Genomic DNA, 18,121 nt, shown 5'->3' with positions numbered 1-18,121 from the left:
ATGCTGTCGAAAAAAAATTATAGCTCTATCTCTTATAGTCTCTGAGATCCAGTGTTTCATACGGACGGACGGACAGACGGACAGACACACAGACGGACAGACGGACAGACGGACATGGCTATATCGTCTCGGCTGTTGACGCTGATCAAGAATATATATACTTTATAGGGTCGGAGATGCCTCCTTCTACCTGTTACATACATTTCCTGCCGGCACAAAGTTATAATACCCTTCTACCCTATGGGTAGCGGGTATAATGAAAGTGTTTAAAAATATTTAACAGCATTGAAACTTCTTTAGGTTTAATACTTCAATTTATCAATAAACAGCAATTAAAGTTTATAAAGTTTTTGTTTGCTGATCACTGATAAAAATGAAGTAAATAAGGAAGTAAAGTAGAGTAAAGCACCATAAAGTATTTAAATTATGAATTACTAAACTGAAATGTACTCATTTAAGTGCTGCATTAAAAATTAAACTAAAGTATGTTAAAACATTTATCAGCTGATCGAAAAAATCATGAATTACTAAGTACAAAAGTGAGGAGCTAGATGCTAAACTTAGAAGTAAATGAAAGTGCTTAAAAATATTTAACAGCATTGAAAATTTAAGGAATAAATTCTGAATTACTCAAGTCAAATGTGCGCTACTAACATCTAAATAAATATTATACTTTAGCAAATAATTCAAGTTGTAGAGTATTTAAACGGCGGCTTGACGATTAATTGTCAGATTTTTTACAAATTGTTTTAAGCACTTTTTCGTTGTTGTTGAGGTTGATTCGCATTATTGCAATACAGAACACGCAAATTTGTGTAAGACGCTACTGTTGCTGTTGTTGTTGTTGTTGGTGTTTTTTTGTAATTTGCACGAATTTACGTGAAGAAGCACAAGCGTTTTTTTCCGGTATAGAACACGTTAATTTGTTGGCTCATTAATGATATGCATGACGAAGCGTTCGAACAGGCGTCTGTAGAGACTTCTCAAGTTTGGCTTCTGATCCTCTACTTGAAATTCATATATAAAAGATCAGTTAATTTTGGCAGCTGATATTAAGCATTACTTTTACTTTTATTTTGGGTAACACTTTTTAACACTTTTCGTTTATGACTGGGCTCAACACACTCAACACTCAACAAATCGAAATCGAAATTGAGTCTGAGACTCAGACAATGCACTCGCGTTGTTGTAAGCGAAGCAAAAGCCAAATATTTGCGGCTTTACTCACATGCAACAATTGTCGACGGGTCACGAAAATGTTGTTTGCTTTCTTCGCCACAGTCGCGACCATATTTACATATGTGTATGCATTTGTTTATTGTATGACAGCATTTGAGCTGTTTTCGTAGATGCGTAATAAATAGGTCGACTTTTATTTACCTGCCTACGAACGTAAGTTACAATATGTGTTGAAGTGTTTTTCCAACGATATTGATTTTACTTAATATTAAACAACATTTTTGCATTTAGTTTTCAAAGTTAATATTATACTACAACAAATATTCTGTTTTGTCAATAAGGATGAGAAATGCATCTATTAAAATTTATGCTGATCGACTTTTTCATTTAATATTGAACACATAAATTTAGTTTTACTTTCAATGGAGATTATTGGAAATATTTCAGTATTTTTGAGTGTCTATTTGAATGTTCTTATGAACTCTTTGTAGAATATTTAAGATTAATTTTGTTTACAAATGTAAGAATGAATTTTGTAATTAATAGAAATTATATATTTGATTGATTCTGATTGAAAGTAATAAAATAATAAAAATATGTGCGACAGTTTTTACAGTGAAAAAAACATGAACTAAAACAATTTTAAAAATAAGTGAAGCTTATTCATAAAGCTTTGGATTACCACTATATTTAGAGCTAAGATTGATTTTAGGAACTTGTTCTGTTCGACGCTTTGCAATAAACTTAAGTATATAATAAATTGAAAACATTCCAAATTTTAAGTCTTCACTTTATTTATAGCCTAATTCATAAAATATACAAAATATACCAAAGTCTTTATTTGGTATATTGAGATAGTATTATTATCATTTTCAGGAAAACCATATTTTAAAACTATACAACATTTTGTATACAAAAATAAATATATATATATGTATATATAGATTGTTAGCATAAATAAATAAGACCCGATTACAGTAGGCGTTGTTTCTATATTCAAAAGTATTTTTTAAAGAATCGTTTAAGAAAACGCACATGGTATATTTGCCATATTTTACTTAAACTAAATAAACGAAACAATATTTTATAAATTTTGTAACTTGAATTTCCTTTATGGAAGACTTTATTTTCCGATTCGAATTTGCCTACTTCCACAAGAATGCATTAAAATGCAGTAGCACTTTGTAAAATGGGTAAGAAATGCAAGTTAATACTGTGGCGCCATCTGGCGTTGAGATTGTTAGCATAGATATGGCAGCGCTGTTAAGCGTTGCCACTTTACTGCAGCTGCGCAATAGAAACGCAGTGACGATTTGAGCACTCCACTAGAAAAGTTTATCCCCCTCAAGCGCGATTCCCAGAACAAAGTCAAGGGGTGTGTGTGTGTGTGTGAGAGAGAGAGACAGAGTGTGTGTGTGTGTGTGAGAGAGTGTCGTGTGTTTTGGACTTTTACTACGTTCGTGTGTTTATTTGTTGTGTTCTTCTATGCTGCGGTTTTCCAACGGATGGCAATAGCTTTTCGCACAGCATCGTCGCACTCAGTCCGTCATTATCTGAGTGTGTGCGTGTGTGTGTGTGTGTGTGTGTGTGTGTGTGTTATTGCTTTTTGGCTTGATAGTGACATTGTTCGGCTCGGTCCGCTGCTAACTTCGCTTCTGGCGGCTTGAATCTGCTGGCTCTGGTGGTGGAATTTTCAGTTGCAGCACAAGCGCCAACAGCGGCAGCCAAAAAGCAGTTGCCAAAAATAAAATAAGAAAATAGATTAATTTTCATTTTCGTTTTTCCGATCCCAACGCGAATTCGCTAAATTATAAACATAATAGAAAACAAGAATGTGGCTAAGGTTAAATTAGTGCTTTGGCCAGCTTTTGGCACAAAAACACAACAAAATAAACACGAAAATGAAAATGGAAAGCAACAAATAAGTGTCGGAAAAGTGGTTAAAGCCAAACTCCCAAAAAATGTACACAAATACATGTGTGTGTATATCAGCAAATAATCAACATTAAACAATAGTAAATAGAAGAAGAAGAAGAAGTAGTTGAAGAACAACAACAAGAGGCGACAAACAACAACAATAGCAACGACGAGAAGCAGCAACAGCGAGCTGGGAAAAAAGTTTATTGCATCTATTCAGGCGCATAAAGAAAATGAGCGCAAAGGTAGGCAAAGAGCGCTCGCTCTCTCTCGCTTTCTTTCTCTCTCTCTCTCTCTCTCACTCTCTTTTATGTGCGTATGCGTGTGTGTGTGTGTGTGTGTTGACTGCGATATCAACAATGCTGCAGGCCATCGACTGCTGTTGCCTTTTCTCCCCATATCGCAAATGAGTTTTACAGTAAATGAAATTTTTAATTGGCATCGCAATTTAATCAGCTCATATTCCCAGCCTCACCTCCCCCCCCCCACACACACACATCTCCTTCCCTTCACGATTTAAAGTGCGTTTGGTCTACATATATTGTAGGCAAGTTACTTGGACTGCACTGTAAATGAAGCCTGCAGCCATTTCGAATCCAAGACATATGTCTAACATATGTCACAAAAGCCAACCACAGTTAACCGAGAGAGTGTGTGTGTGTACGGGAGAGAGATAGCAACATAAGTTTGGGGTGTTTGTGTGCGTGCGGATTCGATTACAATTATGCGATAGCAACCAAAGTTGAACTTGTCTCAAATGCAATTTGGCGCATGAACAGCTGCTGCTGTTGCTGTTGCTGTGCTGCAAATTGCATTTTTCACTTCTATTCCCTGGCAACAAACTCTCCTCCCCCCCTTCCCTCATTCCTCCTCCCCTCCTCTATATAATCCCCAGCAGCATAAATCCATCCATCCCCGTTCGCAGCTCGCCACAGTTTGTGTATACTTACAGCTATTTTGATAAATATGCGCAGTTTGCCAAAAACCTATGGACGGACTGCTAATTTGTTTGTTTGATGTGAAAGCTATCAAATTCATGAAATACAATATTTCACAAATTCTATTTCCATTAGAGACTTTCTCATTACAATTTAAGTGCGCAGTTTTGTATTAAATTTGAATGCCTATTGAGTTACAAATTGGCGTGATTTACGTATTCTCAAAAATATTCACCGCTTCAATTTGTATTAATTACAAATTTCAATTTATTACTTTTTAATAATTGAAGTACAAATTTATAGTCGAAAATATTCACTGCGTCAATTTGTATTAATGGAAAACATTTTAATTGCGAATTTAAACTTATTTTTCTGTAATAATTTAGATATAAAAAATCAATTTGAAAACATTCAAAATGAAGTTCCATGTGATTAAATAAATATTAAATTACAATAACATATCGATCTTTATAATTTAATATTTTTTTATTAACATGAACCATAATTTCGAAGGCTTTTAAGTTGCCATCAAGTTTATGTTTCTTTTTTTTTAATGTTTTGAAACTATAATACACTTTGGTTTATGTTTTTTACGTATGTTTTCAATTACAATCTGCTTTAAGATAATATCCAAATATAGTGTATACACGGATGTTTAAATAATGATTTAAATACAGTATTTCCGTTTTTTGTATGTTTATTTTGATGTTTAAATGATTTGTATATTTATTGTGTTATTTGAATTATAATATTTCCTTTTCCGTATTGTGACATTTATAATATTGTTTGTGAAAAGTTTTTTGTTACTTTCTAGCCTTTTAGTAACAGCTCTCAAGTTTTATCGATCGAGTATAAGAATTCCAATAAATTATAAAATTAAACACAAAACTTATTTGTTCTATTAACGATGTGCGAAACTAGCTAGCAATATGTTTATATCTTTGCTTTTGTTTATATGAAATATTGCGTATACGCCACCGATTTGTTGTGACACTCTCCTCGATTTCAAATTGATAACTTAATGCTACTTTAAGAGCAACTGCAGATCACATTCAAGTGCTGCAACTTAAATTATTCATTTCCGTTGTCTTTCATGTTGCATGCCACTCGATGGAGCTTGAGTGTGTGTGTGTGTGTGTGTGTGTGTTTACCCATCGAGAGTCTAAAGAATGCCTTATGGGCGGCCAAATGCGATTTAATATCTGTTTACATTGGATGGGGTGGCAAATGATTCGCGTGTGTTTACATGGCTTCAAAACATTTCTGCTGCTGCATGTCGGCGCTAAATTTTTTGGGCAAATATTATTGCCCTTGCAACCCCGTGTGGCCAACAAAACACACAAGCGAATTGGCAGCGAAAAGAAGAACGCAAAAACAGAAACAAAAAATGATACGAAAACGAAAACGAACTGCGCAACAGTTTTCATCTTTACTCGAAATATGCGGTCGATGGGCGATAAATGGTGCGCATTGCAAGCATATTGTAAGAGTCAATACAAAATAAATACAGTGCTCACTGGCTAAGCGAGACGGTGGGGATGAGCACCATTTTAAGCAAACAAATATAAATATTAATAAAATTCAGTGCATATTTGAATGAAGACGTTCAACTTGGCGACTAAATTATAAGTCTATATGAAAATAAATATAACAAAAATAAAAATATACAATAATATGAAAAACTTGACTTGGATTACGATCTAATAACTATAATATTTATTTATATTAATATTTATAATAATCTATTCAAATAGTTTAAAATGAAACATTTGAATTTGGAGTTTTTTACTTTTTGTTTTACATCAATCGTAATTCAAGCTAAGTGTGTTTAAAACTAATCCGATCTTGTGTGTTTTATTTCGGAAACGGATAATCAAATACTTAGTTTTTCATATTATTATAATTTACTATTTTATTGTTTTATCTTAATTATAATTTAACCACCAAAATCGATGCATAATTGATCTACAGATCAACCACACTTCCTTACACAATCAACTTCATAAAGCAACTTCTCAATCAATCTGCCATCGAAAAATCACTCAATTAGTCATAAATTAAATTTGTCACAATATTTTATAATTGAATTATTAATCAATGAATCAATTAATAAACCAGCATTTTTAAATATTATATCGAAACTATTTTGCTGATGTTTTGTGGTTTAAGCCTGCAAATGTGAGGGCAGTCAATTTCATTTTTATTCATTGAGTACATTGAATAGAGGCCTGAATATGCTTACATCATTATTTAGTATCCTGCTGCTTTTACTGCCAGCCTATGCTAATAGTATATAGATATACTGAATATGTATGTGTGTATATACTAAAGACGCTCACTAACTGTCACATTGAAAGTTGAGATGATTTACGGTGCATCAATTAATATAATGGCAGCTTTATCAAATATTATGATGATCATTCGACATGACAATTCTTTTGCGTTACGAGAGTATTTATTGAAGTTCAAGGAGGCGCAAGCAATAATAACAATATCTATATGTATGTATGTATATGTATATACCGAAGCTCAAACACAGCCACACAATTGAGTCAATTAATTTGCTTATGGTGCAGAACTATTAGAATGCGGGAAAACCGAAAGCAGGAGGCTAATATACAAATACATGCATATGTATATGTTATGTATGCGTGTTTGTACCATGTGTTACAATATAAATATAAATACATACATAGTTTCGGACTTCGTTTCGTTTGCGAGTATCCAAAGGCATCGCCATCGGCATCGGCATCGGCATCGACATCGACATCAGCGTCATCAGCATCGGTATCGAAGCAACAACGCGGTATCGTCGTGGCGCCCATTCAGTGCACATTCAACGGTCATGGGATGAACATCGGATATTGTGTGTTCAACGCTTTATCTCTGGTTCGCTTCCCTTCAGTTTCAGTTCACTCCCAAGATCTAATTCGCAAAACGCGCGCCAAACATTTGCACCCAAAAAAAGAAGGAAAACATCATCAACAACAACAACAACAGCAATAAATAAACATTATAAACTGAGAATATATATATATCGTGCATATATATTTTTTTGATCGAGCTCGTTTTTCATTGTTGATTCTGTTGTAGCTGTCGCCTAATTGCTGAAAATGTGGCTCACCGATTGTCGCACGGTAGGTGTGTGTGTCTGTGTGTATTGTGGGTGTGCGGTGTGTGTGTTTGTGGTGTGGCTATGTCTGGGTGTGTCTGGATATTTGGCTTATCAAACCGAGCACAGTTTGCATACAGATTTTAATTGGCAAACAGCGATAAAATCGTCAGCAATATCTCTGTTTCTATCTAGTTCTATACAAAATTTACATGGCACGAGTAATAAATATATGTATTTAAATATATATGTATGTATATAAATATGTGTATTGAAAAGTGCTCGCATATGTATAACATATTTATTAATCATAATCAAAGATGCAATATTATTCACATGTGTATTATTAGAGTTTTCATAGTTTTGAGATTAAAAGTTTCGATTGCTCATACTTCTTGGTCTGCGTTTGCAAGAGTCTACAATGTATAAACATTTTCTAGCTGTAGAAGAATTTAAGTTGTTGTTTATGTAAACAAAGAGACCACGAAAGATGTGTGTATGTTTTTATAAATATTAGTAATGAAAACCTTGGTTTCAATAAGAATATAATAAGAATAATTAGAACAATAGTAATAATAATAATAATAATAATAATAATAATAATAATAATAATAATAATAATAATAATAATAATAATAATAATAATAATAATAATAATAATAATAATAATAATAATAATAATAATAATAATAATAATAATAATAATAATATAATAATAATAATAATAATAATAATAATATATACATAATAATAATAATAATATATATATATAATATATATATATATATATATATATATATATATATATATATATATATATATATATATATATATATATATATATATATATATATATATATATATATATACATATATATATATATATATATATATATATATATATATATATATATATATATATATATATATATATATATATATATATATAAAAGTGCATTCTCTGATCAACTTACAGATCAGTAAATTTTTAAAAACAATGCGTTAACAATACGTACACATATTTGACCTGAGCAAATGCGAAATCCGAAAAAAGCTGACCGGCATATGGAGAATAGACTGCACATTCAATAAGTAATGAGTTAGAGAAGGGGAGCAGGGGGCTGGCAAACACAAAATGTGAGAAAAAACACAAGCTGTAGAGACGCTAGCCCTGAGGCCCTGAGAGAGAGAGAGACAAACAAAGAGACACAACCGAGTGGAGGGCCTCAAAACAAAAAAAAAAAAAAAACAAAACAAAAAGCTTTAGCCGACAAAAGCCCAAATAATACTTACAAATTGATATTCTCCCGCATATGCGAATGTGTGCGTTTTGTGGAGAAGTCTGTGTCTTTCACTCTTTTATCAGATCCACAATAAACAAATAAGCAAGGCACTTACAGCACTCGCCATGTGAATAAAAGCAATCCAAAAATAAGGTGCGAACGTTTTGAAGAATGAAAGATTAAAGATAATTGCTTTAATAAAATGCCAAATAATTGAATCCGTGTATGAACATGTATAAAATTAAGTATTAAACCTAATTTGATTTTAATATTTAATTCAATTGAGAATATTTGAATTAATTAAACTTTGACACAACTCAAATCTAATGAAATTCGTTTTAAACTTATTTTAATTAGAATATCTTATTTTTCTAATAGATAACAGAATTTTAATATTTTTTTCTGTTGTTTTCTGAGAAGAATACTTGAGGTATACCTATAGAAATGAGAAATGAATGTAAGCGTCTGTTTGTTATGGAAATTTGTTGGTGTTTTTGCTTACTTGCGATTTACTTATGTGCACATAAGGCTCAACAACAATAGCTGGCCAGTCGAAACTGAGACGCTGATAATAATCGACTTAATTAAGGTCGCCCTCCAACTACACACATGCATTTGTAGCTACAGATACAAAAATGTATCTCGTATAAAGTAGATACATGTATTTGCCAGATGTTAATCTGGATCATTGCGCATCTCGACTAACAGAATGCAGATTGTAACCGACTAACCGACTGACATTGAATCATAAATCTGAATCTCAATCTGTATCTTTTGCCTCTCCACATAGATGACACGCTACAAACAGACCGAATTTACGGAAGATGATTCAAGTTCAATTGGCGGCATTCAGCTGAACGAGGCGTCGGGACATCCAGGCATGCAGATACGCTATCATACGGCGCGGGTGAGTACAATGACAGTTACAGCAGCAGAAGCCGCACAAAATAAACAGATGAAGATAAAGATACAGACTCAGTTGCAGATACAGAACCACATACAGATAAAACCAGAACATAACCACATAGCAGCACTCTGAGTTACAGATGTTGTGCTAAAGAGTGCGACATTGTAATATAAATTAGGTTGATATATTAAAGACTTTATCGATAGATATGATTTTTCACTCGCTTATTTAAGATTTCATTTTGTTAAATAAATAATTTGTGATGAGATTCGTGTCTTGTAATATTGAAGAGTAAACTTAAATTTAGGCAAATTCTCATTTTTTTTTTTTTACCTAAGTATGAGAGAGAGCATAAATAAATCGTTTTATGCAAGTTCCTGTTTATATAATCTACATAAAGTCTGTGTGGTGGTCTTATAATGCAACATAAAATAAATAAGTAATTTTTACTTTAGGGGCATTAGTTAAGGGTAGCCTACATTTTTTTTAATTAATTAAGACGCACAATAGTATAAATATTGACCCTCATTTTTTTCATAACTAAATTGTATCTTTTGAATACAAAAAGTTGAATAACTTCTTGAGTAAATAGCAAAATCATAGTAATATGATGTCAAAATTGAAGGCAGAAAATGAATTCTTAAATCAAGATTAAACTTATGCAACAATTCTTTATTGATAATTCAAGAAATTTAAGACTATACTCTAATTTCAAGATTATTAAAGTTAATATGAAATCCAGAGCAAAAAATGTAGAACTAACAGCAACAACATCAGTATCTAGGTTATATTTTAGAGAAAGAAAATTACAACAATTAAGAAACAAGACCAAATTTTTTGACTTTAGGTGTTTTTCGATATCAAAAACGAAATTTAAACGATAAGATCCTATTTAAGAATCCTGTTCAAGACTTTTTGTTGACAATATTTTTTTTTCAAGATCAAAAAGTTCTCAATTTTAGGATTTTTGTTCAAGTTTTTTCTGTCCATCTGTAATCTCCTTTTAAATATAATGTGCTGCTTTTGCTTAGTTAGTGCACTGTAATAATTGTAATAATACTTTTTTGTTATTAACAGGCAACATGGAACTGGCGATCACGAAACAAAACCGAAAAACTCTTACTGATTGTCACATTTGTGATGGCAATTGTGATTTTAACACAGTTCTGTGTTTTATTCTCCAATAACTCAAATGACAACACAAAGCATGTGCTGCATGTGCAGCCACACAAGAAAGGTAAGCGCACAATCAAATTAATTGGCATCACCTTAATCAATTCAATCACATTGCAGATTGCCTCTCGGCCAATGAGTTGCCCTGCCTCAATGAGCACTGCATATTTGCGTCTAGCGAGATTCTAAGGTCGATTGATGTCACTGTGGATCCCTGCGATGATTTCTATGGATATGCATGGTAAGAAATAAATAGGAAAATAAATCTATCTAATAATTACAACGAAAGAGACTGAAAGAAAGATAAGGAAATGCAATTTAAGAGACTAATTAAAATAAACATTTGACATTACTAAAATGTTAGTAGTTGAAACACTTTTATACCATCAAAAAGTGTTTAAAATTTAAGTTTTATTATTATTACATAACTATTATAAAAACTATATAATATATGGCACTTTTATAATATAAAAACAGTATTAAAAACGTAAAATACCATTTTAGTTATAATAAATACCGATTTAAATTTCTTATTTGTTATTGGTTCTTGCCAAGTTTTAAATCAATTTCATCTGTTAACTTTATTTAAATATTTGCAAAATTATGCTTACTTAAAAACTAAAGATTTTATAAAAAAAAACTGTGTTGCAACCATCAAAAAGTAGCCAACAAAATTAAAGTTTATTTAAACTATTGTAAAATGTAAGAATAAATCAGAGATAGCACCTTTGTAGTATCAGAACAGCCTCAGTTTGAGTTCTTGTTATAAGTTTAATAGAGGGTACAATATTAACATTTTACAAGAAATCTTTAAATACCATTTTACTTATAATGAAAATATTATTTACGTTCCATTTTATTGGCCTTGGCCTAGTCTGAAGCTAACTTCTTCTATTACCTTTTTTTATTTACAAGATTATGTTTTTTTTTTTTTTTTAAATACTTAAAATATTGTTAACTAACGAGTAACTAACCTTTTGGCTATTACAAATTGTTCACATCGTTATCGTTTGTTACTTTGCAGCAATCAGTGGATCAAAAACAATCCCATACCCGAAGGCAAATCAACGTGGGGCACTTTCGGTAAGCTGGAGCAGATGAATCAGCTGATCATACGCAATGTGCTGGACAAGCCGGCCAAGAGTTTCAAATCGAACGCAGAGCGCAAGGCAAAAGTCTACTACGAGTCCTGCCTGGATGTGGATGAGCACATGGAGAAGTTGGGCGCGAAGCCAATGAATGATTTGCTAACCAAAATCGGAGGCTGGAATGTGACGCAGAGTGGCTACAATGTGACCAAATGGAAACTGGGCAGTGCACTCAAAATATTGCACAACAAGTGAGAGTGGATACATAAATGTTTTTCTATATTTTATTAATATTTATTACTGCCAATTGCAGATACAATTTCAACTGTTTGTTTGGTTGGGCCATTGGCGAAGATGACAAGAACTCCACTCGCCACGTTATACAGATTGATCAGGGTGGCCTCACGTTGCCCACTGCGGATTATTACAACAATAAGACGGATATTCATCGCAAGGTGCTCAGCGAGTATATCGAATACATGACCAAGATCTGTGTGCTTTTGGGTGCCAATGAGACGGATGCGCGGGCCCAGATGGAGGGCGTCATCAATTTTGAGAAGAAACTTGCCAACATCACCATCCCGATGGAGGATCGACGCAACGAGGAGGCAATGTATCATCCCATGAAACTGAAGGAACTCAATGTGCTTGCTCCATTTCTCAACTGGACCGATCACTTCGATAATGCCATGCAGTTGGTGAACAGACGCGTCACCGACGACGAAGTTGTCGTCGTCTATGCGCCCGACTTTCTCAAGAATCTCTCCAACATCATAATGAGCATGCAGCAAACGGAAGCTGGCAAAATGTAAGTGCTAGCTGCTTATTATACAATGATAAGTTTAGTAAGTGCCGAGATAATTGTTTTATTTAAAGTAGAAGATGTCTTAAAACTTGTGGTTAGTAAACAAACGAATTCATTTGTAAGGTACAAATACTTTGTGGTCCTTCTTGACTATCATTTTGTCTTACTTTTTTAACAAGGGAAGTTTTCTTTACCTTCCTCACATTTTTTGATGAGAAAGTTAAAAACAAGTATGCTCGTCTGTCAAATACTCGCTCCTCATTTTGAATAAAATCAAAACAGTGCGGTAATATGCTTGAAATACACCAAATTGAGATACCACAAAAATTCTGAAAGTATACCAAAAGTTATATGTGGTATATTGATACAGGAATAAGTTCATAATATACCATACGGTACAAAATATACCATATTATACAAAATATACCAGATTGCTCATACACAAGTATTTTTTTTAAAACCTTCGAGAACTTTTATCTGATCGCACGCAAATTATCAGGAATCATAAGTACTGTAGTTTTTATTGAATAACATATTATATTTGATTATTGCTAACTGACAAATCACTTAAGAACCTCTCGTATTTTGGATAAAACAATTTATGTGAAGAGTGCCTCAAGCTCAAGTTGTCTTTGGCATGAGAGAATTAAGTGGTTTTAATAAGTATAAATTGTTCATTTTATGCTAGTCTTTCATTGTGATTTTTTATAGTATCAATAAATATTTAGCTTTTATACTAACTTCTAGGCTAAGTTTAAGGTACTCCAATATTGAGTTGCACCAAATAGATATTGAAAAATAAATGTATTAGGAATTTTAGCTAATCAAAGATACATATTAAAGAGTGAATAGGAGTAGAGTTCAGCATCGCTTTGAACTAGAGTATTTTAAATATTTTTTATATTATCACTACATTATTATATCATTATTATTGCATTATTTTAACTTTTATTATAACTTTCTTAATAATTGATCCACACTCTACCCATTCACAGCACTCTGAACAACTATCTGACGTGGCAGGCAGTGCGCACGCTGACCAGCTGCTTGTCCAAGCCCTTCAGGGATGCGTATAAGGGCGTGCGTAAGGCGTTGATGGGCTCCGATGGCGGCGAGGAGGTGTGGCGCTATTGCGTCTCCGATACGAACAATGTGGTTGGCTTTGCAGTCGGTGCGATATTTGTGCGGCAGGCCTTCCATGGCGAATCCAAGCCAGCGGCGGAGCAAATGATCGGCGAGATACGCGAAGCCTTTAAAATGAATTTACAAAATCTCAGCTGGGTAGACAAGCAGACGCGTGAGCGCGCCATTGAGAAGGCCAATGAGATCTCAGATATGATCGGTTTCCCCGACTACATACTCGATCCGATTGAGTTGGATAAGAAATACGCTGAACTGAATATCACAGCTGATGCGTATTTCGAGAATAACATTCAAGTGGCCATTTACAATTTGAAGAGCAATCTGAAGAAGTTGGATCAGCCAGTGAATAAGACGAATTGGGGCATGACACCGCAAACAGTGAACGCTTATTATACGCCGACCAAAAATCAAATTGTTTTCCCCGCCGGCATCCTGCAGACACCGTTCTTCGACATCAACAATCCCAAGAGTCTCAATTTCGGTGCCATGGGCGTTGTGATGGGCCACGAGCTGACGCATGCCTTCGATGATCAGGGACGGGAGTATGACAAATATGGCAATATTAATCGTTGGTGGGATGCCAAGAGTATCGAACGTTTCAATGAGAAATCCGAGTGCATAGCTCGACAATACAGCGGCTTTAAGCTCAACGGACGCAATCTAAATGGCAAACAGACATTGGGTGAGTGATGAGAGATAAAGAGGAAAAAATATATGATATGATTTGTATTGAAGTTGGGGAGATATACCATATATATATATATATATTTCTTTTTTGACTATTCTGTAACGAATTGCTCAAACAAAAGCAAACATTCTGGAACCCAATTGAATTGCAAAATTCAGGTTTTTTTTGAGTTTGGAAATTAGTTTTAAGAAGTGATTTTATTTAGGTTAGTATTTAATATGAAATTTCATGTACATTCTGTAGGCGAGAACATTGCTGACAATGGCGGCCTGAAGGCTGCGTATCATGCCTATTTGCGCACTAAGCCCGAAAAGGATGCAGATGTCCTTAGGCTGCCCGGCTTGAATTTAACGCATGAACAGCTCTTCTTTGTGTCCTTTGCCCAGGTGAGCTTGAAAGTGTTGCAACATTTGATATCATTATTTAAATGTGAATTAATGCTTTGCAGGTTTGGTGCTCCAGCACAACGGATGAGACAAATCTGCTGCAAATGGAAAAGGATCCGCATTCACCGTCGCAATTTCGCGTTATTGGCACGCTGTCGAATATGAAGGAATTTGCCGAGGTATTCCAGTGTAAGCCCGACAAACGCATGAATCCGACCAAGAAATGCGAAGTCTGGTAAACAGAATCGAAACGGAAAAGATCTCAGTAACTAAAGCACAAGAAACAAACAAAGAAAATATATCTAAAGGAATAACTTCACCTCTATGGAAGATGATGATTGTCTTTAGTGCTTATAGAGCTCACAGTTTGTCATGTGCTATATGTTTGCATTGTCGTTTGTTTTCTTGCAGAGTCGATCAATTTTTTTTTTAAGAGAGAGTTTAATTTTTTATACCAATTGAAAATATCTCAAATGACTTAAATATTTGTCAAACGACTTGAATTAATTACAAGTGTAACACAAAAAATAAGAAAAAAAATAATCGAAAAAAAACAAAAAATGATTTACAAAATTTATAGTCTGTAATAATTATATTCCAGTGCACACAACACAACCAAAAAACTATTTGAAAACTACCAAAGAAATTAACGTATTATTAAGCATACGCAATGAATTCTGCGAGTAAATAATTCATTTAATATATATTTAGTATTTTGAGAGAACGTCAGTCATTGTGCCTATGAAAAAAAAAGAATATCTGACGATAAACCGATTGCATAGTTTATTTTTTGGGCACGGGCATTCACCGACTATAAGCCGATTAGCCTGGGCCATAATTTACCAAAAAGCCGAGACTTAAACAACAGCAAAACACCAAAGCAACTAGCGCAACAACAACAACAGTAAAAAGAAAAAAAACACAAAAAGAAATACAACTTCGAAACAACTTGAAATCGAAAGTGTTAACACAACCAAACAAAAGTATCTCTAATAATAATAATTACAATAATAGAAAGTTTCATTTATATGAACCAGATCGCGTGTGTGTGTGCGTGTAATAGCTGTGTATGTATTTAGTAGATATAAACAATTTGTAATTGTAAGCGGCAGACCTCAATGGGTCAGCTCCTAGATAACTGTGTAACTAGCTATTTGTATAACTATTTATGTATGTATATTGAATGTATAAACAACAAACAAAAAAAAAATAATAATAGAACACAATATTGAAAAGAGAATTTTCGCAAATTTCAATTTCCAAAAATATATAAAAAAAAACTAAGGAAAACACATTTTCTTTGTCCTAAGCTTAAGTGTGTGTATGGAAACGAATGAGATAGACAGATAAATGAGACAAATGGAACGAGAGAGAGAGAGAGAGAGAGAAAGAGAGTTGCAGTTTCTTCTGCCTTTTCGTTGCCAAACTCCAAAGTGCGAATTATATATGAAGCATAATTTTGTATGTTTTTTATAGTATGTAAACTTAGTTAATCAGAAGCAAAAACTAAAAACACTTTTCGATTGTCGCTAGTTAAGTGAAATTTAAACAAAATCAAAGTAGGTCTGTATTTAAATTTTCTTTTTTCCCCACTTGCGTGTGTATGCGTGTGTACGATTATTATATATAAACTTGACCATAGAAAAAGAGACAAAACACCAATCAAAAAGAAAGAAGAAAATTGCAACAGCTATCCCTTAAAAACAAAGAATTTTAAATGATAGAGAGAGACCAAAGCGCAAAAAACAAAACAAAAAAAAATCATGTCTATAGTACTAAGCATTTGGCACATATCAAGTTTAATGAATACGTACAATGATATGTGTGTGTGTAGCATACTGAATACAACAAAAAATCAAATAACGAAACTAGTCGAATATAAATGTGGAGAACAAATAGTAAAGCATACTTTTCAGGGCACTGAAAAAGTTTCCACAACAACAAAGATTATGCTCAATTGTACCAAAGTTCATATCTACTTCAAAGGTTATATACATAGCAATTTAAATGAAAAGAAAGCACAAAACATTAGCAATTCCTTCATCCACTCGAAGCGAATAATTAAACCTATGTATCTCTGACAAATGCACAAATTAGATATCGATAATGTTTTTTTTTGTGGTTGTTTTTTCCATACTATATAAATTAACTTGATAAGTAACTAAACCAATTGCATTTAAGTTTGTCATTTGATTGTCGAAATTCATTTATGATATAACAAACTATGGCTAAACGGTCTTCGAGTCCAACAATATAAGTATAATGAATATGAATAAATATGATAAATATACATGCATATACATATACAATTATGAATAAGTAAATACATAGATGAACATCATTACTATATATACTATAATATATATACTATATACTTACTTACATACTTACAACAACGCGTATGTCAAGCTACACAAATTATTTTTATTGTCGACAGCAACAACAACAACAACAACAACAACAAAAGCGAAACAACAGCAACTAAAACATTGTATACATATGAAAATGAAATAAATTCAATAACTGAGTGTACAACGCATTGTGGTGTATTTTCTTGGCGAAAGCGTCAGAGCTTGAAATTTTCATAATTTCATTTTGGGGCAACAGTCTGGAACCAGCTTGAACTACCATCCATGAATTCGAGTGCATGAAACTAAGCTTGCGGCATTCCCCGGTGACTGAGCGAAAAGTTAATTAGTTTTAATGCATACTTTTAGGCCGCCGACTGGCCACATTGAAGTGTGCAGGCAAAGGCGGGTATGATCGGCTAGAGAGTGTGTTGGCTACTTATTACATTTCCAAATTAATTTCAATAAAATTAATTAAATAAATATAATTTTCATTAGATGTAATTAAATGTAAATTTTGCTGCCATTAAATTTAGATTTTTAAATAAAATAAGTAATTAATATAAATAAATTATGCATTTGTATTTTTATTGTAATTTATGGAACAACATTTATTTTTATATTTTTGAAGCATTTCGGAGAAAACTATTCAAATTGTTGAGCTATTAATTTACATATTATTGATCAAATTAAGAATAAATTACGTTATTTTGGTGTTCAGCTGAATTATGAACTCATTTAAATAAAAGAAGGAGGTTTTTTTTTATTTTATAGTTGATATATTTTTTTAAGAGTATATAGCCTTTAATGATGACAACAAAATAGAAAGGTTATATGGCTTAGATTAGATAATTATTATTATTCTTTTCCTAATTGCAATGAACTGAGTTAGAGCGACAAATGTTTGTAGGCTATTATATTCTATGCTTGTTAACTTAATTGAAGTTTAGTTGCGAATTTATTAAATTTAATTATACAAAGAATAGCTTTTAAATTGATAAGGATAGAAAAGAGAGATACTTACGAATAATTAATAGAAATTGTAGAATAATTAGAATGAGGTTTGGCCTGAATGAGTTTTCCCAAAAATGTGTTCTTATGGCACTTTATTGCTGTACTAGTTTAACTACTTAATAAATAAAAAGCAAAGGAAA

At 32.8% G+C, this 18,121-nt stretch overlaps 1 protein-coding gene across 2 annotated transcripts; it reads left to right on the top strand.

The window, feature by feature from the left end:
- Positions 1 to 2,880: 2,880 nt before the first annotated feature.
- LOC132796154 (neprilysin-3) lies at positions 2,881 to 16,488 on the top strand. Of its 2 annotated transcripts, none has more exons than XM_060807217.1 (9): positions 2,881 to 3,341; positions 9,220 to 9,336; positions 10,414 to 10,573; positions 10,630 to 10,750; positions 11,534 to 11,848; positions 11,911 to 12,405; positions 13,398 to 14,227; positions 14,477 to 14,619; positions 14,682 to 16,488. In XM_060807217.1, exons 1-9 carry the CDS (start codon positions 3,330 to 3,332, stop codon positions 14,856 to 14,858), a joined length of 2,370 nt encoding a protein of 789 aa, XP_060663200.1. In that variant the 5' UTR covers positions 2,881 to 3,329; the 3' UTR covers positions 14,859 to 16,488. The 2 variants fall into 2 exon arrangements, with proteins under 2 accessions (XP_060663200.1, XP_060663199.1); XM_060807216.1 differs by lacking the exon at positions 2,881 to 3,341 and adding an exon at positions 7,084 to 7,171.
- Positions 16,489 to 18,121: the final 1,633 nt, after the last annotated feature.

The sequence above is a fragment of the Drosophila nasuta genome, chromosome X (genome assembly GCF_023558535.2).
Source record: "Drosophila nasuta strain 15112-1781.00 chromosome X, ASM2355853v1, whole genome shotgun sequence".
Taxonomy (NCBI): domain Eukaryota; kingdom Metazoa; phylum Arthropoda; class Insecta; order Diptera; family Drosophilidae; genus Drosophila; species Drosophila nasuta.
Note: the sequence above shows the minus strand (reverse complement) of the source record. Positions and strands in the feature narration are given on the sequence as shown.

Bases quoted from the DNA above. Each gene is read 5' to 3' on its own strand.
- LOC132796154 (XM_060807216.1), top strand. From the start codon at position 7,148: ATGTGGCTCACCGATTGTCGCACG. The intron at 10,751-11,533 runs GTAAGAAATAAA...GTTACTTTGCAG, and splicing joins GATTTCTATGGATATGCATG to CAATCAGTGGATCAAAAACA. The intron at 12,406-13,397 runs GTAAGTGCTAGC...ACCCATTCACAG, and splicing joins CAAACGGAAGCTGGCAAAAT to CACTCTGAACAACTATCTGA.